Source organism: Nelumbo lutea, chromosome 1, assembly GCF_056320005.1.
Source record: "Nelumbo lutea isolate HS-2025 chromosome 1, American lotus-T2T, whole genome shotgun sequence".
NCBI lineage: Eukaryota > Viridiplantae > Streptophyta > Magnoliopsida > Proteales > Nelumbonaceae > Nelumbo > Nelumbo lutea.
In genome coordinates, this window is record NC_142684.1 from 84,928,640 (window position 1) to 84,956,591 (window position 27,952).

Consider the following 27,952-nt stretch of genomic DNA (forward strand, 5'->3'; position numbering starts at 1 on the left):
CCAATCTTCCAACAGGGAGTGGCGGCGGCTGAAGGAGGAGAAGTGCAAGGACGAAGAGGGCAGAACTGTCTCTTCTCTCTAGAGTCTGTCAGAGATCAAATCTCAGATTGCAGGATGTGTTTCTTGCTTACTCAAACCCCTAGTTCGAAATTTGATATTTCTGCTAGGTTTTTCTCCTCTTTCTTCTTGATTAAGAAACCTCCCAATATTTTGGGAGTTATCCCAATCCAAATCAGTATTTGGATAGGGGTTAATCTTAATCCTATCTGCAGATTAAGTTAGTTAACTCCTGATCTTATCAGGAGGTTACCAGATTCAAATCTAATTTGAATTTGGTCTCTTAGAGTGGATAAGGTTAAAGACCCAATCCTTTTACTAACATTAATCTCAGATTCGCCCCATGAACTGGTGTTTATATCAGCCCAGTTCGAAATGGGCTTTTGGCTCATTAAGTGTTCAGTGTTTAGCCAGTTTCCAATCTATTGCCCAGTTGGGCTTCTTTGTATGGCGTGGGACCCAAGCATTGATCTACACACCAGCCACATGGGTTCGGCCCAGCCTTTGTTACAAGGCCCAGCCGAATTCACTAAAGGACTCAGTGACCCCCTTGAGCCCATCACATGGACCCTATGGGCCCAACACTTACATTAAGTGGTCCCTGGGCCAAGCCATCTTATAAAAACCCAGGGACTGTGGGCAGGTGCAAGATTAGCCCATTAGGTATTATCCTAAATGGTTTTACACTTAACCTCTCAGCCCTTAATGATCAAGCACTGCCCGATAAGAGAATACCTCTCCCTCGACTGCAAGGAACAGTGCCGCACTCTCTATTCACATGGATCCTGGGAATTAAAACCTTTTGCAAATCTTTTGAAACTGTACATATACATGTATATATATTAATTTTGCAAAACAAAATTCCAACGATTGAAATCAACTACCGGTAGTTTGGTTTCCATCAGAGAGAGTGCAGTCCCGATCATTACCATTGTCCGACAAAGGGGCTGATCCTGTCACTATGACCACTCACTCAGATGAATTCTCAGACTGCCCCAACATGTCCAGGTTTTGACCCCCACTAAGGATCTCACTGATTGACACATCAAAGGCAGTCCGATCCGACACCTAGTGATGTGTCATAATCGAGTCTAGGGGCCAGGTGTAACTTTCCAGTTTTGCCCATCTATCTCCAAGGTCTAGGGCAATACTGGAAATCTGGTCTGGTTCAAGGGTTCAAGCAATCCCATACTAAATGTGCCTTGGGTCTTACCCTGTTGGCCGAAATAAGTCATCCCAACACTTGGTGGCACATCAGTATCAGCCTTGGCAGGATAAATCTCCCCAGACTTATCCAATGGCTGTGAACATTTAAAACTAACACAAGTTTTTATAAGTGTCCAGTTTTAGGGTCTTACACAGAATTATACCAAACAACATGAATCAAACATGCACTTTAATTTATTTTCACTAAATAACAAAAGTACATCAAATCCGATTGAAGCTAAGGGCATACAAGACTGTCTAACACTCATTTCTCTGGTTCCTTCGCTTTGGGATCTTCCCCAAGTCAATGGTCAACCACTTGGGCAACATTAACAAAACTCTCCAAAAACCACTTAACCAAGTTGCAAGAAGTAATTGATACATCCCTCCAATGGACTAAGACCACTTGAGAAAAAGAATTCTGTACAAAACTTGGCTCTGATTCCAAGTTGTTAGCCAAGAAACAATTATGGTAAAAAGGATTTTGTGTAGATTGTGCAAGAAAAAGAGGTTTCAACAATGAGAAAGAAAGAGATAGAGAAGAGAAAAGAGATGAAGGGAAAATGGAAGAACAGTTCATCGGGCTCAATAAGAGTGGATAAATGTAAACAATAAACAATGTATAAATAAATAAAAATGACAACAATCCAGCCCATGTTCACTCTTTTCTACAAGATACATGAATTTGTCAAGGCATAGGGATTCTACGTGGTAGTAAAGCCTAGTCTCCTAGGTTATGGAAAATGACAAAGAACAAAAAAAAGCAAACATTTATTTTGTAGTACAAGTAGTTTTTTTTGTTTAAGTTTCTACAAAACAAAATAGAAAAGATTGTCAATTAAATTATCGTATATTGTTCTTTGTGCTCTTAGAAAAAATGGTTCTTAGTTCTTACCGTTCCTAAAAATAAAATAAGCAATAAAAATATTAAAAGCATAACAAATATGAAAATTCTTGAAATTTGGATAACAATATATAAGCTTTTCTCTTTTCCTCTTCAATTTTCTAGTAGCTTTAGTAATGTAAAAAATATAACATTAAGTTAGTGATGCAGGCGCATGTGGCAGGGCCTAGAATGGCGCCACATGGCATCGCCCCGGATGCAATCTGGGCTGTCCGCTGCTAACTAACTCCAGCCATGGTCAAGTATAAATGGGGGTCTTCCCCTTTAGGCAAATCATCTTGGCATCTCGCCAATTGCTGCTCTCTAGATTTTCTGCTCCCGAGTTACCTTGTCTGAGCTCTCACCTCAAACCTCGTCCGACCTCTGTTATGCACTCGACTAACTTGATCGTCGGAGACTCTGCCCCTAGGATAACATCTGGGGCCTCTGATGTGCTTTCTTACTCTCAGGTTGGACACATCAGCCCTCGGATATGTCAACCCTCGGCAAAGGAAGCAAAGTTACCTTGCTTTCCTCGGCCCATCCTTGGCAACAACAGTTAGTAACTGATTAAATTACATGATAATGACAGGAGAACAAACAAGCTTTAAAAAAGAAACTAAAATTGTCAATAAATTCCAAGTTTTTTTTAGAGAAACAAAGGTTAAGGTAATTTTGAAACTCGAATATAAAGATTATAACTTGTTTTGAAACTATATATTATCAATAAAATGTCCAAGATATTATCTTATCAAGCTATTTATCTTCATTATACCTTATTTATCTTTGTTACCTATCATCATCTGACATAATGAGACGTCACAAAGGGTGTGTACTACCACATCTACAAGGAAACTCTAGATTGACTAAGGAAGAACAAAAGATGGATGTAGAGAAATTGAAAAAGAAAGTCTATAATCTACCCAATAAAATTAAAGCAAAGATTTACTACAGACCCAATATCAACAATATTATAACTTGGAAGGAAGATAATCAAGGCGAAGGGCGTGTGATCTACTTAGAAAACTTTAGTTAACTAGTTTGTTTGATAGTTGTAATGGTTTGCAATCTACAGATTTGTTTTATAGAAATGGAATGGAGTTAGAAAGATGCAAGCAATTTATTACCCCTCAATTCAACTACCCTTTCAAGCTGTCCATAACCATGAGCGAAAACTTAAACATGGGAAAAATAGATATCTTTACACATTTAAAGCAATTGTGTATACGGAACAAAATACTTATCATATTAGAACAAAAGTTTCATTTAGGTTGTCAAGTTGTGTTTTTAGTGTGTACTCCACGTTAAATCTGGATGGTCCCATTCAATTTTTATCACATGTTAACACAATTCAAGAAGGTTTTGTGATTGCTAGTGGTATAGCACCGTGTCCATTGATTAATTAATTAATAACAAATACATAAAAAACTTTGCAGTGGTAATTATGCATATGTCAGCACTCGATTTTTGCTCAGTCCGCTACCTAAACTTTCAATTCACCCCAAACACTCAATCAGACCCTTTCGACGTCTCCAAAACACCCAAAAACCCAAAAAACCCAAATTTCAGCCCAAGGGCCCTTAGATCCACCGTTAAACTTACCCAATACCTATCCGATGGCCCCGATCGACCCTCATTTACATCTCAACCATTAAACAGACATAACCATCAGACCCGGAACATCCCGAAGTACCTATCCATGAAATTTGAACTCAAGATTCCTTCGTTCACCCGTCCATCAAGCAAAGATTCCATTTTAACAATTCTCACACCCACAACCGATATCCGCTTGATCCAAATACATTTAAACTAATCAAACTTCCCAATCACTCCAGAATACCCAAAAAACCCTCCATAAGAAATTCCAGCCCAAAACACCTTCATTAACCCTCGATTACACAAATATTCCATTTTAAGGCTCCAGATTGACTGGATTCCAAATTTGCTCAATCCGGGCCCAATTGGCTCAATCTGATTTTACCAGTCATCTCAAACTACCCAAAAACCCCACCCGGAGAAATTTCACCCAAAACTGCCTTTATTTTTTCCTTTATCACAGATTCCATTTCGAGCCCCCAGATTAACCGAATCGAATCCTTTCTACATCTACCCCAATCCAAGCTCATCTAGACCAATCTGACCCCTCCAGCCGAACTAGAATTTCTAAAAACCCCACCCTATGAAATTTCATTCAAAAGTACCCCTATTTGCCTCTTTATCTAAAAAGATTCTATTTCGATTAATCCTATTAGCTCACACACACAAACCCACTCTCTATGATCGGACCCATCTCAACTTTCCATCTTTTGACCCGAAACCACCCATCATTGAACCAAGGACCCGGTTTGACCTCCCATGCTCTGCCTATTCCTACTGGTTTTTCTTAGTTTTAGTTCAGTTTCTTTGGTTGGATTTTTTACTGAAGATGAACGCTTGGGGGTAGATTGTTCTTCCTTCACACAGTTTGTAGTTCATGCAAAGTGATGACTGCTGGATAGCAAGTTTAGTCAGTTCCGTTCATTTTCTTTCTTAGATTTTCTCTGATACATATTACCGAACTGTAACAATAGGTCATTGTCTTTTCCTTTGCCATTATTTCTCTAATACATCTCATTAAACTATATTAGTTCGGTCTCTTATATGTTTTGTTAATCAGTTTTCAATCCGGTATTGTTTTAGAATTTGTCATTTCTTCAGAAAGCTTTTAATTTCATTTATTGTCTGATGCATCTCACTAAACTGTGTTGGTTCAATTTCTAATATATTTTGTTAATTAGTTTTCAATTTGGCATTATTTCATAATTTCTCGTTTCTTCAGATAGCTTTAACTCTTGTATCTCACTAAACTATTAGTTCGGTTTTTGATATGTTTTGTTAATCAATTTTCAAATTGGTATTTGATGGAGCACAATCTGGCCGGTCTTAGCTATCAACGATTTCGCCTCTAACTGGAGCAACGGGGAGCCTGAAATGGAGAAGATGAGGGAACTCCGGGGGGAACCCGGTGAGATAACTCCAAAACTCAAGTTAGTATTTCTCTTAAAGGCAAAGTAAAGACCAGATGGCGCAAAGTTCACATACCTTGTTGTTGGGGGTAGGGGGCCTTTTATAACCACTTCGTGCACTCACTCTGAGGCCTCTGTCAGGTCGGGTATGATTACCTTTGTTTCTGCCAGTTCAGGTGTCATCCTTTCTACCGGGACAGAACAGTCACTGCTCCTTGTCGGAGCCGTCTCTGTAACTGGAGATGGCGGTGTCAGGTGGCGGTGGCAGGTGGCCATTTGAAGTGCGATAGTCAAGCGTCAGATCCCAAGTCAGTCAGGTTCGCCGTCCCCGGGTACGAACTTCCTCGGTGTCAGGCATGGTACGGTTTGTTCAGTTTGGCGTCCTGGAGGTGAAGTGCTGGAGTGGTGAGCGAGGTGAGGTCTTGAGTTCAGAGGTATGTCCTGTATTGTCATAGTGCAAGCCAGTTCGGTGAGGTGAGTCCCGAACTGCTATAAGGCAGGCTAGTTCGACGAGGTGTGTCCTGAACTGCTATAAGGCATGCCGGTTTGGTGAGGTGTGTCCCGAATTGCTATAAGGGAGGCCAGTTCGGGTTACTGTCTTTCGAGTGGCTTGGGGCCCAAGGGAGAGTCCGGGCTCCTAGTAGGGAGTTCGGACTGCTGGTAGGGGATTTCGGTCCGCCGGTTCCTCCCCTTGGTGCTCGCGCCTTAGGCGTGCTTTTGTGCCGAGCTATTGCCTTTGCCACGTGTTGCGTAACTATGAGGTCAGGCCAAATCTTCCTTCATCAGTATTATTTCAGAATTTTGGCATTTCTTCAGATAACTTTGAGTTTCATGTTTCTTATTTATTTATTGTTACATGCTCTTTCCAGATTTGGTTGTATCAAGTCGTGCTCTATCTATTGTGATGACCAGTTGATGCTTCTTTTGGGTTTATTTAAGTTTAGTAATATGTTTTAGATCTTTAATGAATTCGGGTTGTTAGTCTTTTAGTATGTAGATATCTGTTGTTAGCATCTCATGTGGGCCCCACCTATTGGATTTGGAAGAGGGGTGCCTAACCCCTTCCCTCTACCATCCTAGGCTTCCCCAAACTAGTTTAGCCAGTGCCTTGGGCGGTGGGAGTCACTATTTAACTGAGCGTGCTTTCCGATGCCAATCTCAAAGGTCCCATCAACTCCAATTTCATGTTTGATGGGTGGCGACTCCATTCCCAACCCAAGTGGCAAGTGAGCCCGATTTTTCTGATGCTCATAGACTGGCAACTCCATTGGGGACTTCTTGGACCATAGGTGGGGCCCACATGGGCCCAATTCGCTTAATAGCTTTTTCTTGTATATACACATGCTTCTATATTGCTTTTCTTTTATTAGAATAATAATTGCTTGTTTCTTGACGATTAGTAGATATTTGTTTATTGTTTTATTTCTGCGATTTCTTGTTTGTTTGTCCACTCTTCACACACCATTTGCATTAGATTTTAGCATCCTATTTCCTATTAGGAGGGAGGCCAGTAGGTGCTAGGCCATTTGGATCGCACTGACAACTCACAAACCAGCCACCAAACAAAGAAGGTCATTTGTACAATGGGAGGAGGTTTGAAGGATGACAACCTTGTTGGAGCCTTAAGTCTAGGTGTCAAACTCTCCCCTCATGCATCACTGTCCACATGTCAACCTAGTTATTCAAGATATTTGCCACTTCCGCTTTGTTTGCTTGCTTAACCCTTGTGGGCCCACATAAAATATAAAACATAATAAAAAAAATGAAACAAAAAATAGATAAAGATGTCAAGAGTCCAATAAAACTAAAATAGAAATAGAACAATAGGATAGAATATATGTAGATAAAAAAAAAACTAAATAAAATAATAAAATTAAAAATTAAAAAAAAAAGAGAAAAATCATAAGAATAAAAAATATAAATAATAAAAAAAGAAGGATAGGAAGTTTAGGCACCAAATACACCTAGAAGAGTATCAAAGAAAATATAAAAAAAAAATGTAAATTAAAAATAATCAAAATCCCAAAAAAAATATTAAAAATCAAATAAAAAGTCAAAAAAATAAATAATTGGAAATAACAAAAAAGCAAAAGAGAAAAAATAATAAAAATAAACATAAGGGGCAAATATAAAACTGAGATTTCGTAGTCATAGTGGTACTTTTTCACTAGAAGTTCTTGATGTCTTGAAGGAGGATGCATGACTAGAAGTTCTTGAAGTTCCTTTTCTTTCTTGAAATTTCTTCCTTTTTATTTTTCTTTTGTTTGCTTTGTAAATGAGATCAAATACAAAATTCAATAAAATCTAAAGTCCTGTTGAAGTTTAAGCCTGGTTTTTTGAATTCAAAGAGTGAGGTACAGATCCTTTAAGATTCAGGTTCAGGTACACTGCTGCACTTAGAATTTTGAAAATAAAGCCCAAGTGTCCTTTTCCTTTCAAATGGTTATTGCTTAACTATAGGTTATACCTTTCTTGTATGCAAGCCTAGAAAGCTAGGATTGGGTTTTGGATGGGCCTGGTATGAATGGTGCGTTACGGCACTCTGTCAATCACCTATTCACAACAATGGTTGTTCTTTTTGGATGGGCCTGGGTTCAATTCTGCCTCAATGATTGGTAGGGGAGATTGTAATTTACGACCGATTCAGCTTGGTAGGCCATTTTGACTTTGACACTAATTGCAGTCTTGGTTGGGTGTGCTGATCGATGCGCCTGTGAAGGAGAGATCTTTGGGTGGCTATCGTTAGACAAAGGGGGCCCACTAGCAGCACTAAGCTTCTGGTTTAAAGTTCAAGGAGGGTCTGTTGTGGTAGCCGAATGTTAATGTTAGTACAATGGGGTTATAGGGCCTCTAAAACTCAACACATGGGTTAATGGGACTGTTCATCGTTTGTTTTAAGTATTGCTTTGAATGGCTAATTGAATATTTGTTTCTTTTTACAAGTAGAAGGAGAAATAGAAAATAATGGGCATGTAATCAGACCCGGGTCTTGGATTTTGCCGGATTATGGTATTTGCTTTCAAGACTTTAAGTTATGCCTTGTGGTGATTAGAATGAAGCATGCATTGCATCCAATTATTAGAATTCTAGAATTTGCAGGGTGCAGAATTCTCTCTTCTGTGTTCTCAGTTCTGAAGACAAGACTGTTGCCAGTGATTGTTGGATGTCTAAAGGCTGCCGCCCCCTTTTCATTTTATAGACTTAAAGGGATCAGCTCCTAATCCCATTAAGAGTTGCTAACCCAAATAATATCTGGATTAGAAGTCTCTTTAAGATAAGGATAATCCTTATCTTATCTGTGGATTAGATCAGCCAGCTCCTAATCTAATTAGGAAGTTTCCAAATCTGAATTTCATTTAGATCTTGGATTCTCTGAGTGGATAGGGTGTGGGCCCAATCCTATCAGCTGATCTTATCTCAGAATTCGCCCCTTAAAGACTAATCAAATTAGCCCAGTTCGAAATGGGCTTAAGGCCCATTTAGGATTATGTATTCATTAAGTCTTCCAAACTGCTGTTCAGTTGGGCTTCCTTGTATGGCGTGGGACCCAAACATTGATCTACACATCAGCCACATGGGTTCAGCCCAGCCTTTGTTACAAGGCCTGGCCGAATACACTGTTATGGACAGTGCACCCCCTAAAACCCATCATATGGGCTCTATGGGCCCAACATTTACTCTAAGTGGTCCCTGCGCCAAGCCACCTTGTAACACCCAGGGATTGTGGGCAGATGCAAGATTAGCCCATCAGGTATTATCCTCAATGGACTTACACTTAACCTCTCAGCCCATAATGATCATACACTGCCCGACAAGAGATGACCTCTCCCTCGGCTGCAAGGAACAGTGTTGCACTCTCTCAAATATGGATCCCGGGAATTAAAACCTTTTGCAAACATTTCGAAACCATAATATATATATATATATATATATATATATATATCATATAAAATATATTTTGCAAAACAAATTTCAACGATTGAAATCGGCTGCCGACAGTCTTGGTTTCCATCAGTGAGAATGCATCCCTGATCATTACCTTTGTCCGACAAAGAGGTTGATCCTGTCACTATGATCACTCACTCAGACGAATTCTCAGACTGTCCCAACATACCCAGGTTTTGACCCCCGCTAAGGATCTCACTGATTGGTACATCATAGACAGCCCAATCCGACACCTAGTGCAGTATCATAATTGAGTCTAGGGGTCGGGTGTAACTTTCCAGTTTTGCCCATCAATCTCCAAGGTCCAGGGCAATACTAGAAATCTGGTCCAATTCAAAGATTCAATTAATCACACACTGTGTGTGCCTAGGGTCTCACCCTGGTAGTTGAGACAAGCCACCCCAACCAACTTGGTGGCACCACAGTGTCAGCCTTGTCAGGATAGGTCTCCCCAGACCGACCCACTGGCTGTGAACATTCTAAACTAACATGAGTCTCATTAAGTGTCCAATTTAAGGGTATTACACATAAACATACCAAGGGAACATGAATCAAATATGTACTTTTATTCATTTACAATAAACTCATAAAGTACATCATTTTGATTGAAACTAAGGGCATACAAAACTGTCTAACATCATGGACTTTAAAGAGTTATGTCTTTACCCCAACACTAAGCTGCCTGAGAAGTTTAAGATCCCGGATTTTGAAAAATATGATGGTAAGAGTTGCCCTCAGACTCATTTGAAAATCTTCTGTTGTGATACGTTTCAATATGGGTCCGATAAAAAGTTATTGATTCAGATGTTCCAAAAAAGTTTGACCAACAGTGCAAAGACATGGTTCGCTAACTTGGAGGAGGCCAAAAAGAAATCGTGGAAAAAAGTTTCGGAGGCATTCCTTGATCATTTTTCTTACAACATGGAGTTGGTACCGGACCGAGCCGATTTGGAATTAATGAGTCAAAAGTTAGGGGAATCATTCCTAGACTATGCTTACCACTGGTGTGAGGTGGCGGCCAAGCTCCGCCATCCCCTGCCTAAAGAGGAAATGGTTAGGACCTTCATTAGGACCCTGAAGGATCCCTACCATACACTATTAGTGGCCCAACCATCGAAGGACTTCAGCGATGTTGTTAAGGGTGCTGTGAGGATAGAACAGTCTATGCGCCACGAGCATATGAATCCCGTCATATCTGGGGTAGGAAACCTGACTAACTCTACTCTTGGACCAAAGAGACCCTCACCTAGGCCGAAGGCTAAAACTGAGATCCATGTAGTCTCCGCCTATCCCCTTCCACAAACTGGCTTTGTAGCCACCGTTCAGGCTTAACCTGCACTTGCCAAACCACCTTTGGTAATGAACCCTCCACCTAGACCGCAACCTCCAAAACCGATGATGCCCTATCAACCTGCACTTACTGTAAACCCCCAACATCCCCCTCCCAAGTACAACAACGTGCCTCATATTTATCCCCCAACGACTCCTCCTCGTCCCTGCAGGGAATGGAGAGAACTCACCCAGATCCTATATCCCCATTCTCAGTTATTGACTACCTTGGTCTAGGAAGGTACTTGAAACTATTGAAGTGGAAGCCGCCTCAAGAGCCCAAACCCAAGCATTATGACGAGAATGCATATTGTGCATTTCACCATGGGCCCGACCAGACCATAGATCATTGCATAACATTGAAGTTTGCTATCCAGGATTTGATTGACAAGAACCCGATTACCTTCAATCCAATATCAGACCCCCCACCACAACCAGGTATAGGCATAACACAAAACCCTCTCCCTATTCACAGAGTTGGTCCCAGTTTGTCCATCAACTTCATAAAATGTGGAATGGAGATCTTTGTTAATTCGAAAGACGGAGAAGAATCTCATCCCCGGCTTGGCACAGAGCTTTATAATGGTAGTGTTTGCGAGATGGACCAAGATGATCATGTCGATCCAGCGCATTTAATCCGCCCAGGAGAGGTTACCGGTTGGAGTGCCTGTCCCATAGTGTTGGGACCCGACACTGAGATTAAATCATTTTCTCAGGTTTGAATTGTAATACAAGAGTGGGGAACCAATGCTCTCTACCCCACTTCTTTTCATATTGAAAGTTTCTAATGTAAATAGTCAGAATACAATAATGTTTTATGTCATTTCATGACACTAGTGGAACTACGTCCGACATGATCCCTTTCACAAAGGTACGTAGCGAAGCCCATATCACGGGTCCGGCCCCTATCGTAAGTATTTCATATTTCCCCTCATTACTTTCTTGTTCCAGGAATTCACACTTGAGTTGTACGATTTTGATATTAAGTTAAACTTCACCTTCATGGGCATTGAACAAGAAGATCCTGGTGAGAAAATTCCGAAGGAGCTTCTTTATCAAATAGAGTGATTTGGAGAGAATAATCCAAAAGTCGAATCTGATGCCATAAATTTGGGTATCGAGGGTGAGCCAGAGGAAGTATCTATTGGAGCACCGAGCAGACTTGTCCCATGAGCAAAGAGTGGGCTTTGTAGAAATAGTGATTTTTTGCATGGGCTTATAGAGATATGCCTAGTTTGGATACTAATCTAGTGATTCCTAGTTATTTGATGCAAAACCAGTCAATGCAAAAAAATAGGAGAAAAAAGAGATAAAATAAAAAAAAAGGAAAATTCAAAAAAAAAAAAAGAGAGAAAAGAAGAGAAAAGAGAGAAGAAAAAAAATAAAATCCAAATTTCGAAAGGAAAGGTGTAAGAATGCTTTGACCTAGACCCGAACCTGGCGAATATTTTCAAATTAGTTATCGAGTCGTGGTACAAAATTCTTTTCATCACTTCTCAGATAGAAAATCTGACTGTTTCCTCCTTAATGTGGCCTAGTTCCATTTTGAACTACATTTGGCCTGATCCCTTTCAAAGGGGTACATAAAGCAACCCATCTCATGGGTTTGGCCACTTCTGTAAATAAAATATTATTTTCCCCCATTCCTCTTTCCCTTGCCTGAGATGCTTACTCATATGAGAGTGATTAGTCCATTAAGGGTTGTTTATCCCAAAAGCATGCTTGAAGAAAAGTCAGTTGTTGATCAAGAGCTTTTTAGTTGAACTTCCTTTGGATCTCCCAATCCATAATAAAGCCATCCTCTTTGTTCAAACTGGGGTAGAACTGCAACTACTCAAGCATAGCACATTCCCTTTGAATATTGCCTGAGCTCACACAAAATAAAGGCACCATCGTAACCTAATGCTCTATCAATTAATTAAAGAAAGGACTTGAAGGCATCCTTAGTCATTCCTCTTTCCTCATTGATCCATTGAATTTGCAAAAGTCACTAGTTAACTAGTTGAGCTTATACGTTAGACCTTTTTTTTGGCAAACTAGCCAATCCCTAGAATGCACTTTAGGGATCATCAAAGGGCTAAAAAAAAAAGAAAGAAGAAAGAAGAGAAAAACAAAAAAAAGAGAAAGAAAAAAAAACAAACAAAGACAAAAGAAAGAGAGAAAGAGGAAGGAGAATGCCCCAAGGGCTTTGCTCGACATATAATATGCTCAACATATGCTTCTTCAATATGCAACGTGCAGTCAATAACGAAATGAAGGCAGGCCATCCTTGGCCACTTGCTTGTCCTTATGCATTCCATCCTGATAATATATTAAAATTCCCTAGTTGGCCCTTTGAGCCTTCCTATCAGCCTTTTCTTCGCAATAAACACCTTTCGGTGAGTGGGTGTCAAAATAAGTAGAATGCGATTAGAGCAATCGCGCAAGAGCAAAAAAAAAGAGAAAAAAAAAACTTTTGGCAATTTTGTTAAGAATTAAATGCTCAAGTAAAGTGGGGTAGTTATCAATGAAGATTGATGCAAAAGTGAATTGGCAAATGGAGAATCAAGAAACAATCAAAAGAAACTAGGGCAGCTAAGGTGATTTCATCATTATGGGAATTTTTATGATGACACTCACGTGCTAGTTTTGATTTTCCCTACCCATTACATTTCGTCCCAAAATAAAGTCCTTCCTGATTAATAAGAAGGCACGATTCATGTTGATGAAGAATATGAAGAGTAGTCTCCATATGGCTAAGAAGAAAAAGCCTTGATAAAAAAAAAGAAAAAAAAAAAAAAAAAAAAAAGAGGAAAAAAGGAATGATGACAAAAATATGATGATGAGAGCAGACTCTCAATCAAATTTCCCAAGAGATGATCCATGCATTTGATGCCTATATTAATTGTTATTTGAGCTTCTTAACCCATCATTTGTAACCTCTACCCCATACCATGTTTCATCCTAATAAACAAGACCTCCTCGATGTTTGAAAAATCAACAAGTTAGCATTAGACAAACCTATTTGGCCGGCGATGAAGGATAATAATCGTCATTTTCTCCATTAAAATATCAACTTCATAACCTACCTCTTTTGTTTAGCAAAAGAGAGAGAGAGAGAGAGAGAGAGAGAGAGAGAGAGAGAGAGAAAATTGGGGCAGACCCCCTATGATATGGCTTTTCTTACAACGAATCTCTTGTTCAACAATTTACAATTCCATCACGCATGCTTTTGTGCTCAATGAGTAGTGACCAAATATATGCTCTCATTTGATGCGAACCAGACATAGACTTTTTTGGACATAATTACTCTCATATGAGTCAATGTTGAAGGCACTCTTACCCTTGAGTTTTGAAGTTTTCTCTTCTTACCATTCCCATATTTCATGCCTTTGTGCTCTGGTCGATAATTAAATACTTATGCCGCAGTTTGAGATGTTTGACCTTTTCAGTGCGTACTCAACTTCTATCTTGGATTTACCATCACATCATATACTTTTGCTTATCCAGAAAATCCATCGATCATGTCAGCCTCTATGCCTTGACCCGTGTTAGAAATTCCGTTTGTAAATCTCCTTCCCTTGACCAGTATTAGTTTTAATGGAGTAAATATAGATGATATAAATAATGAAAAAAAACAAACAAAAAAAAAAACAAAAGGAAAAGGAAAAGAAAAAGAAAAAGAAAAAAGAGAAGATTAATGTTTGAAACTCTGTCAAATCTTCCAAAATGTTCTAAAAAAAAACTAAAGAATATTTGTTGGTTTTTGTGGTTGTACTTAGTAAGAATTTTGAACCTTTGTCTTAATGATTGATTTGTTTGTCTCTCACATGTCTTTCTTAGTGATAGATTTACTTTAATTTAGCTTTTCACAGTTTTTCCCAGATCTAGAATCCATATTTGCTTTATTCCAGTTTTCCAGATCCAGATGTACTTTAATCCAGATTTTTCCAGATCCAGATGTACTTTAATCCAGATTTTTCCAGATCCAGATGTACTTTAATACAAATTTTCCAAGATATATCACAAATTTACTTTAATCCAAATTTTCACAGTTTTATCCTAAATCCAAATTTCCCATATTTACTCTATTCTAGGTTTTATATATCCATATAAAGAAGACATTTAAAACACAATATGAATAAGCACCATCACACCAAGACATACAGATACCAAGCCAAATATGCAATCAAAAAATGAAGGTAGATCAGATTACCTCTCTAAAAACGAAGACAAATAATGGATTTGGAGAAAATCTTTCTTCTAGAGAGGTAGATGATCTGAAAACAGGAAAAAAAAAACAAGAAAATGAGAGACCAAATATCAAACGGGAACAGATTTACCTAGCTTAAATTTTAGAGATCATGGAGATCACCAGAACTACCTTTCTCGCTCGCATTCAGTGTTTGTCGTTCTCCTCTCTCTCTCTCATTTAGTGTTTGTCGTTCTCCTCTATCTCTCACAGTTCGCCATTCTCCTCTTTCTCTCTCTCTCAATGTTCATTGTTCTCCTCTATCCCGCTTTCTCTTCGAGGGTTTTGGAGAAAAACACTAAAAACTGATGCAACGACAATACCTATTTACTTCAACTGACGACCGGAGAAAACCAATTCTTTTTTAAGTATATGCAAATCTAAACTGGATTACAAATTTGTAATGATTCAACATTTGCACTCCAACCAAACACAACCTAAGGATGTGCAATTGTCTACTAGTTCACTACACTCCCACTTAAATAAACTACAAATGGATAATTATACTCGTGCTAGCCATTCGACTTGTACCCATTTTCAACCTTACTTGACCACTAAGCCCCATGATGGTGGGGTTAGATGATCTAAACATGGGACAGATGAGAAGTTGTGGAGTCTCTCATCCCACTGCAGATTTTATATCCCCATACTCTAGCTTTAGCCGATACCAGAAAATGAATAAGCAAAGTATATTTAGGACAATAATTCAAAGAATTGGAAAGGCATTCCTAAGAAGATATATTGAGATATGCTTTGGTTAGTTGTAAATATGGTGAGAAAATTAAAATATGCTTGGAAAATTAAAATAAATCTTAAAAATACATCAACATGAGTCCCAAATTATATACTATAAAAAAGAATGTAATGAAACATTAACAATTCGAATTCTTTCAAACATTTCGTCTCTCTTGAATTCTAAAATAGAGTTACCATCTTGATACTTCCTGGATGCCCCCATCCATTGACCGAAGAATTGAAATTAACTAGTGGGATAAATTCGATCTCATAGAGACCCTTAATCCTGCTTTAGATGAAGATGACATTTTTTAGTCTATCTTTGAGTCATATATGGACAAGCTCCGAAGTAAGTTTCCGGATCTGGACCCGTTAGAACTCGAAGATATGTCCCTTCGAATGGCCAAAAGAATGAAAGAAAAAAGTAAAGGAATCTCGAAGGACATCGAGACAAAGAGTGTTCGATCTCTCAACCCACACTAAGGTCACTCTTCAAGTCACTGATTGAAGATTCCATCTCATCATGAACAGTAAAAGCTACAACAGCTGGTCCTAATAGGACAATATGAAGATAAGTTAGAAACTTAATAATTCAGATGCGCGAAGGAAAAAGTTAAAAGGCATCTCAGTAATAGAAGCTTTGAAGATAAGAATGAATAAAGTGGCTCCTCGTTGTTGTCTCTCTCTCGAAGCTTCGGTAGCCACTATATAAGGAGCTCTTCTCTTTGTTTAGAGTGTGCAAAGAATTTCCGAAGTGTAGAATTCTCCAAGTTCTCAGTGTTTTGTAATAGTTTGTGAGCTTTGTAATTTTGTAAGAGATTGTGTGTTGTTGTATCATCGCTAAGAATCTATATGTTTGATCTATATCTCTGTAAGTATCAATACTAAGAAATATTTCAATTTCTGTTTTCATTATAATAAGAAATGTTTTTGACCACTATTCTCAATGTTTTCTGCATAACATACTCATCTCCATATTCTTATCTCCATCGGCTCCATCCTTCACTATTCATATTGTTAACCCTCTTATCATAATGTTCACTGGTCATCATATTGTTCACTATTCACTGTCATCTCCCTATCATTATTCATTGTCATCTCCCTATCTTTATTCATTGTTATACTATTTTGGTTTCAAAGCCAATGATCCCAAACCCTCCATCTTCTTCAACAATTTGTTAAAACTTGAACCTATTTCTACCCCACTCAGACCTTTGTCTATTATTAAGAGTCCTAGAACCTTTGGTTAGAACCCAAAGACTGTAACTTCTGCGAAGGTATCACTGGGCTAGAACCCCAGTTGGATAGACTAGACACCTGCCATTTTTAACAAGGCTAGAACTCTTGAACCAAGGTCGTAGTCACGTTGCAGGCCGAAGAGTTGAAGGCCATTTAAGTTGACTGACCGTATTTGGTGAAGTAAACAGATAAGATTAAGAAGTTATTTAGGACTACCTCTAGCTCTGGCAACAACTCTAAAGAAAGTGGTAGTAGCTCGTCCTTAACCAAATCTCTGTCAATAAAAAATATAGAAGAAGTAAACTATGATAATATAGAGAAATCCCTGCACAACTAGACCATCCCAAAAATTGCACCTTCTAAAATCTATAAATGAGGGATGTTTAGTTTAAAGACAGACCTAAACATTAGGACCGTGGAAAGAACAATAGACCTAGGTAATGAAGCAGAAAACTTATCTCTTATAGATAAGAAAATAATAGAAACTTACAAGAGAAATCTGACTGTAATTTTATACATTTTGGCCTAATACAAGTAGCCATAAAACCATTAACAAGATTGGGATTACAAGCAGTTGCTTTAGCCTATTTGACATATTCTAGACATAATATATTTAGTGACTCCTTATTAGGAGTTATAGAAGGAAGTCTCCATCAAGGGCCTATCTACTTCAATGCTTTCTTAAACTTTTCTATATCAATAACGGATCCCGGGATTCATGAAGCCTTAACTCTCAGGCTTCAGGCCCAAGGTTTCAATATGAGACCAGGATCAAAGAATATAGCATTAGTGTACAGGGTCTATTTTAAGACCGTGAATACTATTTGTCTTAATAACAAGATAACAAGAACTAGGGGAATGACTACCCCATTCCAAACCAACGCTAGGAATAATGTTATAATTCCAATGCAAATCACTTGAAAGGAAGTAAAATTGTCGGATAATTGGTCAATCACCAATGCAAAGACTCCCAGACCCATTGAATCTACTGAGTTAGCATCTATATTTAGTAAGCAAGATGGATCTATAGAACTAAGGTTTAGAAGAGCCTCGACATCTTCGTGGCCTTTGTACTTTGAACCAGTGGACTTAAGATCCTCTTATTCTAGGAGACCTATGGATTTGACAGAATCTGCACGTCCTCCTCCCGGCATTATCTATGCCACTTATGAAACACTAATAGCAGATACCCCATCTTTGGACTATCATACAACCTGGAGAGAAAGCCAGTCAGTAAAATCTTATGAACCTATAGAGGCAGATTTTGAAATCAATATGTTGGAAACAGAAGAAGATTTCCAAATAGACAACAACCTCATTAGGTTAGACTTTAATTCATAACCAATAAAGAGAAAATGGTTTTTTGAAAAGTTTTCTAAAAAAGAAAGAGATCGTATCAAAAAATTATGGTATGATGATATGACAGAGATAGAAGAAAATATCCCATTTTGGGATTGGTTTTCAAAACAAAAACAATTTAAGAAAATAAGGCCTCCATCGGAAGAATTGGTACTATGTGTCATAAAGAAACTGTCTAAAGCTTGGAAGACAGGCACAACAAGGAAAATAGTGGAATCAATCCATCCACCTTTAGAAGTTGTAAAAATAGGAAAATATGAGCTAATAGAAAGTTCAATAAAAAAAATCAATGACAATGAAAGAATCTGAAAAGATTTCTCCAGAGCATTGTTCTCAAGTCATAGAACAAAATAATTATACAAATATATGCCTTAATGTTCTAGGTAAACAAACCAATAGAATAGAATCTTTATTAAATTTGTTAGAAATTTCTAAATCCATAACAATAATTAAAAAAGAAAAACCTATGGCAATAATATCGAGTTTCCCAGAAAATATGAGGCTCAAAACAACCCCACTAGATTTATCAAAAGTAAGTTATAAGGAATTATCTGCTAAGTTGATATCATCATCAAATTGGGAAAGAGGAGAAACTTCAAAACCCTCCAAAATGGAGAAGGAAGAAAAAGCATTAGATTCCTACTCAGTGAATTTTTTGAGTAAAGAATCAAATGATGAATCAATATCAGAGATTGGATCTATAAAAGATCTAGATATAAATAAACTTTCCTATCAAAGTAAAAGGTCTTATTACAATAGGCACAACCCAGTAGACCTCTTATTTGAAGAACCAATAAAACCACAAGTTGGATACCAGATTCATGGTATGATACATCACATGACGATGTATGCAAGTGCCAGCAAATTGACTGGTAATGACAAAAAGGTGATAGTTACAGTCATTACAGAATCCTTTACGGGACAGTCTGGTGTACCAATTATCTCACAGAGGCAGAAAAGGATTATATCCTTAACGTTGTTAAGAGGGATAAAGATGGTGAGAGGATCCTAAGTCAAGGCCAACCTATATTAGATGTAGTAATGACCTTAATCCTCAATATCTTAAGTCAATTTATAGGAAATTCGTACAACATGGCTAATAGGATAAGTGAACAATTGATAAATCTTAAATGTAAGACACTATCTGATTTTAGATGGCACAAATATGTATTTTGGTCCAAAGTTCATAGACTAACCAACTCAAGGCAGGACTACTAGAAAGAACAGTTTATTTCTGGGCTCCCACCAGTGTTTGCTAAATAGGTTAGGAACCACCTTAGGCAATTAAGAGGTAGTAGAATCCTTTACTCTAATTATTCCTACGGATATTTAGTCTAAGTAGTAAATCAAGTAGGATTAGAGTTATGCAATGATTTATGTCTAAAAAGACAAATTAAGAAAGAAAAATTCAACTCTAAAAAAGAGTTTGGAGATTTCTGTTACCAGTTTGGAATGGCTCATGAGCCCTCAACCTCCAGATTGGCCTATAGAAAAAAGAAAAGTCTTATAATAAAAAGGAAGACAAGAAATATAAGAAATCAAAAAGATTTTCGAAAACAAGAAACACTTCTGCCCCAACCTGTTTCAAATGTGGGCAGAAAGGGCACTATGCTAATAAATGTTTTAAAAATAAAAATTCCTCAAAGAAAATTAATGAATTAGGAGAAGCAGAAGAAGAAGAAGAAGAAGAAGAAGAAGTGTCATAAAGGGAATCCTCTACTTCCTCTAAAGAATGTTGTGCCAATGACATATGTACTTGTAAAGATGAAATAAGTTCAAAAGAGGAAGAGTTAGGGGAAATTAATGTATTAATCTTGAATGAAGAACATCTTCTAAAAATCCTAGATGAGATTTCTGATGAGGAATCCAGAAAAAAATATCTGCTTATGGCCCTTCAAAGCCGAGATAAGGAAAGGGATAACAAGGAAAGGGCTAAAAGGCCATTCGATGAGAAAAATATAATTTCATATAGTGAGATTATTAAAAGAACCCTGGCAGAAAACTCTAGACCGCCTACCTTGCATGACCTATGACAAGAGGTCAATCAAGTAAAAAAGGAAATAAAAACCCTAAAAATTAGGGTTGATCATTTAGAAGCTGAAAGATTTTGGGTAGAACAATTACAAAATCATTAGAACAAAAACCCACTGAATTCATTGGAGATGATGAAGAGTTTATATACACCATTGAGGAAGTAAAGTACCAAAAATGCTGTTGATGGGAGAAAACTAGGGATAAAATATAAGATCCCTGTTGCTCATATCTATAACCAAGGAACTTGTCTAAAGTCCACCTTCCTAATGGTAAAAGACTTGAGGCAAGAGATTATTTTGGGCACTCCATTTTTACTATCCATCATTTCTTGCCAGATTGATCCATCGGGAATCATGACAACTATAGGATAAATTCCCATCACCTATAAATTCTACCAAAAACCAAAGGCTTCTACTAATAACACTCTAAAAGAGAGTTTAAAATGCAAAGTCAAATTTATCTTTGAATTACAAACAGAGACAGAAGAAAAGCAACTCATTAAGTTGCTAAGTGAACCAAAGACCCAGTTGGAAATTGAAAATTTCCAAACAAAAATAGAAAAGGAGATACGCGTTGAAACCCCTAGCGCATTTTGGCATAGGAAAAACCACATGGTTAATCTTCCATATGAAGAAAGATTTAGCGAAGCTAAAATCCCAACAAAAGCCAGACCAATCCAAATGAATAACATATTATTAGAAATTTATAAAAAAGAAATCTAAGAATTATTAGATAAAGGTTTAATTAGACCAAGTAAGTCTCCATGGAATTGTCTAGCATTCTATGTTGAGAATGCCACAAAAATAGAAAGAGGAGTTCCAAGGCTTGTAATAAACTATAAGCCATTAAATAAAGCCTTGAGATGGATTAGGTACCCAATCCCTAATAAACAATACTTAATAAATCATTTATACGATGCTGAAATATTTTCCAAATTTGACCTAAAATTAGGTTACCGACAAATCATAATAGAAGAAAAGGACAAATATAAAACTGCTTTTACAGTTCCTTTTGGGCATTATGAATGGAATGTTATGCCCTTCGGCTTAAAAAATGCCCATTTAAAATTCCAAAGAATTATGAATGAGATTTTTACCCCGTACATCTGAACATATTTCTAAGAATAATGAAGGAGAATGGATTAGTAGCATCAGCTAGAAAAATGAAACTCTTTCAAACTGAGATCAAATTTTTAGGATATCAAATATCCAAGGGGAAAATTGCACCAATACAAAGGGTAATAGATTTTGCAGATAAGTTTCCTGATGAAATTAAGGAAAAAACCTAGCTCCAAAGATTTTTAGGTAGTCTAAATTATGTAGCAGACTACTATAAAGAGTTAGCTCAAGATCGACAACTGCTCCAAAATAGACTTAAGAAGAACCCCCCAGAATGGAATGAACAGTTTACTCAAACAGTGAAAAGAATCAAGCAAAGAGTAAAAACCCTTCCATGTCTCAACATTCCTCACCCAAAAATCCCTAAAATAGTAGAAACCGATGCTAGTGAATTAGGATATGGAGGGATCCTAAAACAGAAAAGAGACAGGAAAGATGAAATTGTTCGATTTACTTCTGGAACCTGGATTGACACCCAGAAAAAATATTCTATTGTCAAAAAAGAAATGTTCAACATAGTTCTTTGAATCACTAAATTTCAAAGTGATTTGATAAATCGACATTTTACTCTACAAATTGATTGCGGATCTGCCAAGGAAATTTTGGAAAAGGACATCAAAAACCTGGTTTCAAAACAGATTTTTGCTAGATGGCAGGCTATTTTATCGGTATTTGATTTTGAAATTAAATATATTAAATGATCTAAAAATACTCTACCAGACTTTCTGACCAGGGAATTCTTGCAAAGTTATCTAATTCAAGACGACCGACAAAAGGCCACGTCTTCCAATAAGTCCTAATTCAATGCATTCAAGAGGAACTAATGAGTTCATTCTGAGATCTAATCAAATTGGATCAAGCTCAATGACTAATCAGTCCCCCTTGTTATCTCCCTCAATTAGGGATCCATTCCTAATCATGAATGAGGCTAATTCAAGCCAATATATTTCTAATTCATTAGAGTTTGTTGTAACAATCTCTCATGAAGAAGCCGCCTCTGTCTCTTCTCATGTCAACCTGGAAGGAGCCCTACAACATTTAGCCCTCTCAATCCTTGATGGGCATCATTTAACAGTCTGTGGGCAAAATAAAGATCAAAAATTTTATGAAGAAATTCTCTTACATAGTGGATCCGCAAGAATTCAACATTATTTCAAGGATCCATATAAGACAGAACTGGCTTATTCTAAGCTAGTAATAGTAAAATTCATATCCTTGATAGCATGAGGTGACGCTAGCAAACCCAAATTCATCACCAAACCTATCGACAGGAGACCCAAAATATTCAACTATTAGGATTATCAAGACGCCTGGTATAAAGTCTTCCTGTTACAAAATTCCAATTTCAAATACTCATGGTTTTTCAAGGTCCATATCCTGATTGGGCATATGTTTGGTGGACCTCTTGGGGAGCCACAAAAGATATTTTCCCTCGTCAAGAGCTTATTGACAAATACAGAGCGCGTTTGTTAAGGGGAGATCATATCTAGATTTCGATCATGTTAAACAATTTGAATTCTTTAAAACATTTCGTCTCCCTTAGATTCTAAAATGGAGTTACCATCTTGATACTTCCTGGATGCCCCCATCCATTGACTGAATAATTGAAATTAAGTGGTGGGATAAATTCGATCTCACAAAGGCCCTTAAACCCGCTTCAGAGGAAGATGACATTTTGCTGTTTATCTTTGAGTCATACATGGACAAGATCCGGAGTAAGTTTCCGGATCTGGACCCATTAGAACTCGAAGACATGTCCCTTTGAATGGCCAAAAGAATGAAAGAAAAAAGTAAAGGAATCTCAAAGGACATCAAGACAGTGAGTGTCCAATCTCTCAGCCCACACTAAGGTCACTCTTCAAGTCACTGATTGAAGATTCCATCTCATCCTGAATAGTAAAAGCTACAATAGCTAGTCCTAATAGGACAATATGAGGATAAGTTAGTAACTTAATAATTCAAATGCGCGAAGAAAATTTTAAAAGGCATCTCAATAATAGAAGCCTTAAAGATAAGAACGAATAAAGTGACTCCTCACTGTCTTTCTCTCGAAGCTTCGACAACCTCTATATAAGGAGCTATTCTCTTTGTTTAGAGTGTGCAAAAAATTTCTGAAGTGCAGAAGTCTCCAAGTTCTCAATGCTTTGTAATAGTTTGAGTGTTTTTTCTTTCCGAGTGATCTTAGAAGTGTGTTGTTTTTGAGCTTTGTAATTTTGTAAGAAATTGTGTGTTGTTGTATCATCGGTAAGAATCTATTTGTTTGATCTATATCTCTGTATCAATATTAAGAAATATTTCAATTTCTGTTTTCATTATATTAAGAAATATTTTCGATCATTGTTCTCAATATGTTTTCTGCATAACATACTCATCTCCATATTCTTATCTCCATCGGCTCCATCCTTCACTATTCATATTGTTAACCCTCTTATCATACTATTCATCGGTCACTATTCACTATTCATTGGCATCTCCCTATAATTATTCACTGTCATCTCCTTATGCAAGGGCCATTTACTAAAATGCTCCTTACAATTTCATGGATTTACTAAAACTTACCTATAGTTTGAGTTTTAATAAAACACCCCTATAGTTTGCAATCCATTTATTTAATTTACCTTCCATTAGATGATTGTAAAAAATGACAATTTTGGCCCTACAAAGACACAGACAACTACTCTATCTTGCTCTATTTGGTTAATTTTGTTTGTCGTACAAAGAAGTGGTAAAGGGTACTTTTGAAATAAATAATCATGAGGCCACGGTAGGGGTGATCATGGGTTAATCCGAGCTTTGCCTTCATAACAATGGGCTTAGGCTAGGCCTGGGCCCGACCTGCATTATGGGCCTAAAAATATAAGTTTGGGCTCGAGTTGAGCCAGGCCAAGATTTCGAGCCTAATTGGTGTATTTCAGTTCCAAAATTTAACAATTATACCTTTTTTTTTTTCAGTTATTGTCATAGAGACTATAGTACCTGTATGAAACTTTAAATTTAATATCAAGATAAAAAATACTAACATAAAAGAAATTAAATAATTATACCTTGTAATTTATAAGTTTCAATTGATGGATTTGTGAAATTGGGCGGTGGTTTTGTGAAATTGGTGAGAGAGAGAGTCAAGAATAAAAAGATTAGGGTTTAATAATTTTTATATTTCATTAAATACTAAATTAGAATATGGTAAGATCTAGGACCCTAAGATTAAAATCTTTAATTTCCTACAAATCTCTATTCAATATATAAAACATCAATTATCAAATATTTTTAAATAATATATATAGGGCCGAGCCTAAAAAATTAAGCCCAAGCCCAGCCCTAAATTTTATGAGCCTAATGCAGGTTTGGGCCAAGGCCGAATCTTAACACAAAAAAAACCGAGGCCCAAGCCGGATTTTCCGGGCCGGGCTGAAAAGATCACCCCTAGGCCATGCCCTTAAACATTTTCACTAAGTTTAGTTGACCATATGGCAAAACAAACAATTCTTGTGAAGGATACATTAATTAAATAGGTCGTAAAATATAGAAAGTGTTTTAAACTTGAGGTAAGTCGGCTCAAGTACAATACGAACACTGAGATTAAGTCATCTATAATATCTTCCGTACAAGTAGACAGATGCTCCCGGTGTGCGGCTGTATTGCTTTTTCAGAAATCCCATGCCATATTGAATTGATTGATTCAGATCAGACCTCTCGTATAAAATCACCGAAAACCAGATCTAGGGTTTTTCCAAGGCACCTGCATCTTCACATCGTCAGGGCCCTCGTTCCTCCTCTATAACTATTCACTGCTTCAAATTGGATGGTAAGCATTGCTTTTTCTTTTTTCCCCCTCATTATTACCAACTTTACATGCTAATTCCATTAGTTTTGCTGTTCCTGTAAATTCAGACGAGGAACTGACCCTTAACGAACTTGCAATTTTGTTTTCAGGCGCCAAAGAAAGAAAAGGCTCCTCTTCCATCTTCTAAGCCTGCCAAATCTGGGGGCGGTAAACAGAAGAAGAAGGTTTAAATAATGCCCATCTCCACCTCTGTTTTTTACACGATCTCATCTGTCTATTGATTAATTCATTTTTATTTTATTTATTCTTATTATTTTTTGCAGTCTGGGGACTATTTTCATTGTTGAGGCTCGATTTGATTTTGGTTTTAGTCAGTCTGATTTCTGTTATTTAGGAAAAACGGATGTTTTTATTATTTATATGTATTTATTATTTACTATTATATGTATTTTTATTATTTACTAATATATATTTATTATTTACTTTCAATGACACAGAAGTGGAGCAAGGGAAAGCAAAAGGAGAAGGTGAACAACATGGTTTTGTTTGACCAGGCGACCTACGACAAGCTCCTATCGGAAGCACCCAAATATAAGCTCATCACCCCTTCCATTTTGTCTGACAGATTAAGGGTAAGCCTGTCATTTGTTAAGTTATCTTCCTTGCTATTTTACTTGTCATATGTTAAACTATTAAGCTTTTCTCCTTTTATACTTTGACAACTTCTTGAGTTAATGGTTTAGTTTTAGTAAACAATGAATTTTCTTTTTTGAACACGATATTGTCGCTTCATCAGACATTAAAATTACCGGTTGAAGTCTGACATCTTTGAAGTGATGACTATTAGTTTTAGTGAGGAACATTTATAAATGGTTTTCGTTTTGTTGTTGGTTAGAGATTAACAACTGTAGTTAGTATTTCAACCCCATTTCATGTACCTATATTGCTATTGTAATGAAATATTGCAAGGTATTGAATAGGCGTTTCATAATAAAGGAGAGATTGAGGAGTATGTCACTCAAAGAATTAGAGCTGGACGGACAAAATGGAGGGATGCATCTTTACTTTTATGTGATAGGTAGATACTACTTAGACTAGAAGGAAAATTCTAAAAAACAGTTGCAAGGCCAGCTATGTTGTATGGAGCAGAGTTTTGGGCAGTCAAAAAAACATGTCTAGAAAATGAATTTGGTAGAAATGCAAATGCTAAGATGGATGAGTAAAACAAGAGAAAGTAGACTAAGATAGTTTGATCATGAGTATAGAAGACCATCAATAGCACTGATTACAAGATGTAATTTGTTACAAGTTGAAAGGGCTAGTAGGGCTAGGGGTAGACCAAAAAGGACATCAATAGAAGTAGTAATGATTTAAACACTAATAATTTAACAATGAATGGCTTTAAATGGAACGAATTGAAGAAACAGGACTCATGTAGTTGAACCCATTTAGTTGGGATAAGGATGATGATGATGATATGGTACATTTGTTTCTGATAAGTTACTTTTTGTGCAACTGAAAAAAAGATACTAATAGTACTTTGTAGGATAGCCTTAACATAGGAATTGACTTGAAAAATCTCTTAGATATTGAGGAAGAGGAGTAAGTGATAAAAATATCAATTGGGATATGTTATCATATGAAGAACTCCTCTGAGACATGCCTACTATATTGTACGAGCCTTTTAACATGGACAGGTCTTGCATGAGTTGTGTATATTTTGTGTTTTCAAAGCAAGAAGTGCAATGAATGTGCAGTGGAGTTCCTAGAGTCTGAGCCTGAGACTGATGCATGAGGCACTCGCCTGAATGAAGTTGGGGGTCACCTATAAAAAAAGAATTTATTATACAACGATATGGAATCAAAATTCTGAAAAGAAAGTCTTCTTGGGTGAATTCGTTAGAGCTTCATTATGGTAGTACAATGATTGTAGGTTGAAGGTTTAAATCCAACATAGGCTATACTATTCAAACTCTAAAAGTAATAATTTCAGTCTATAATATGATAAATTACCTCATCAAACCTCAAGTTTAAGGTTAGTTCATCAACAGATAGGAATAATCCAGGTGAGAATACGCCCCCCTAAAATCAGACTCACCCGTATGCCTTTTATAATACTGTTTCTTTGTATAATGGCGTGCAAAGTGAAAACAAAAGCAGAAAGTTGAAACAGTGGCAGAGCACCAAGTTCAAAGCTATCTTGGGTGGTAGAGCATCTCAAAGCCTCTATAGATACTTGTATTATATCATTAATAACATATATTTATGTGTATGCTTATTTTCTTATATATTTATTTGCCAATTAGTAGAATGTGTGATTTTGAATTTTTGAGTGCATTTTTTGTAACTTTTATTGAGTATTGATTCAACTTTCAAAATTCGGACAACTGGGTAAATTATTATTATCCCAAAAATAATTTGAAGCATGTTTTTGTTCTCCAACTACCACTCTGTACATGTTGTCTTTATTCAAGTATTATATACACAACTACACACATTCATTTCATTGTTTTACTCCCAGATCAATGGATCGCTGGCACGGCGGGCTATCAGGGAATTAATGGCAAGAGGTCTTATTAGGATGGTGTCTGCACATGCAAGCCAGCAGATTTACACAAGGGCAACTAATACCTAGGCGTTTTTTTTTTTTCTTTTGTTATTTTTTGTTTTATATTATGGATGTTGATTAACTTATTGCTAGAATTTCAAGTATAGGTTCAGTCCTTTGTTGAGATAAATACCATCTCCACGACTCCATCTTTGTTAGATTATCTTGTCTTGTGGAAATTTTGAAAGCAATTTTGTTCAAGCATTGAGAAACTTTTGCGCTGCCTTATGTTTTCATGGTTTGTTGGCATAGAGCTTCCGTCATGTAGAGGCTTTTCATTAGGTTATGTTTGGCATAGCCTACTTTTTCCTTCAAACCAAACACAACTTAAAAGAATTATGGGAAGAGTTGGATTCATTAGTTTTCCTCTTCCATTAATACTGTATTTCCATCCAAGGTTCAAAGTATCAAAGACGTAA

General features: G+C 37.0%; 1 protein-coding gene across 1 annotated transcript; it reads left to right on the forward strand.

Moving 5' to 3' along the window:
- Positions 1 to 24,613: 24,613 nt before the first annotated feature.
- LOC148875827 (small ribosomal subunit protein eS25-like) lies at positions 24,614 to 27,745 on the forward strand. The gene is made up of 4 exons (XM_088965457.1): positions 24,614 to 24,946; positions 25,075 to 25,149; positions 25,423 to 25,557; positions 27,447 to 27,745. Exons 1-4 carry the CDS (start codon positions 24,944 to 24,946, stop codon positions 27,558 to 27,560), a joined length of 327 nt encoding a protein of 108 aa, XP_088821583.1. The 5' UTR covers positions 24,614 to 24,943; the 3' UTR covers positions 27,561 to 27,745.
- Positions 27,746 to 27,952: the final 207 nt, after the last annotated feature.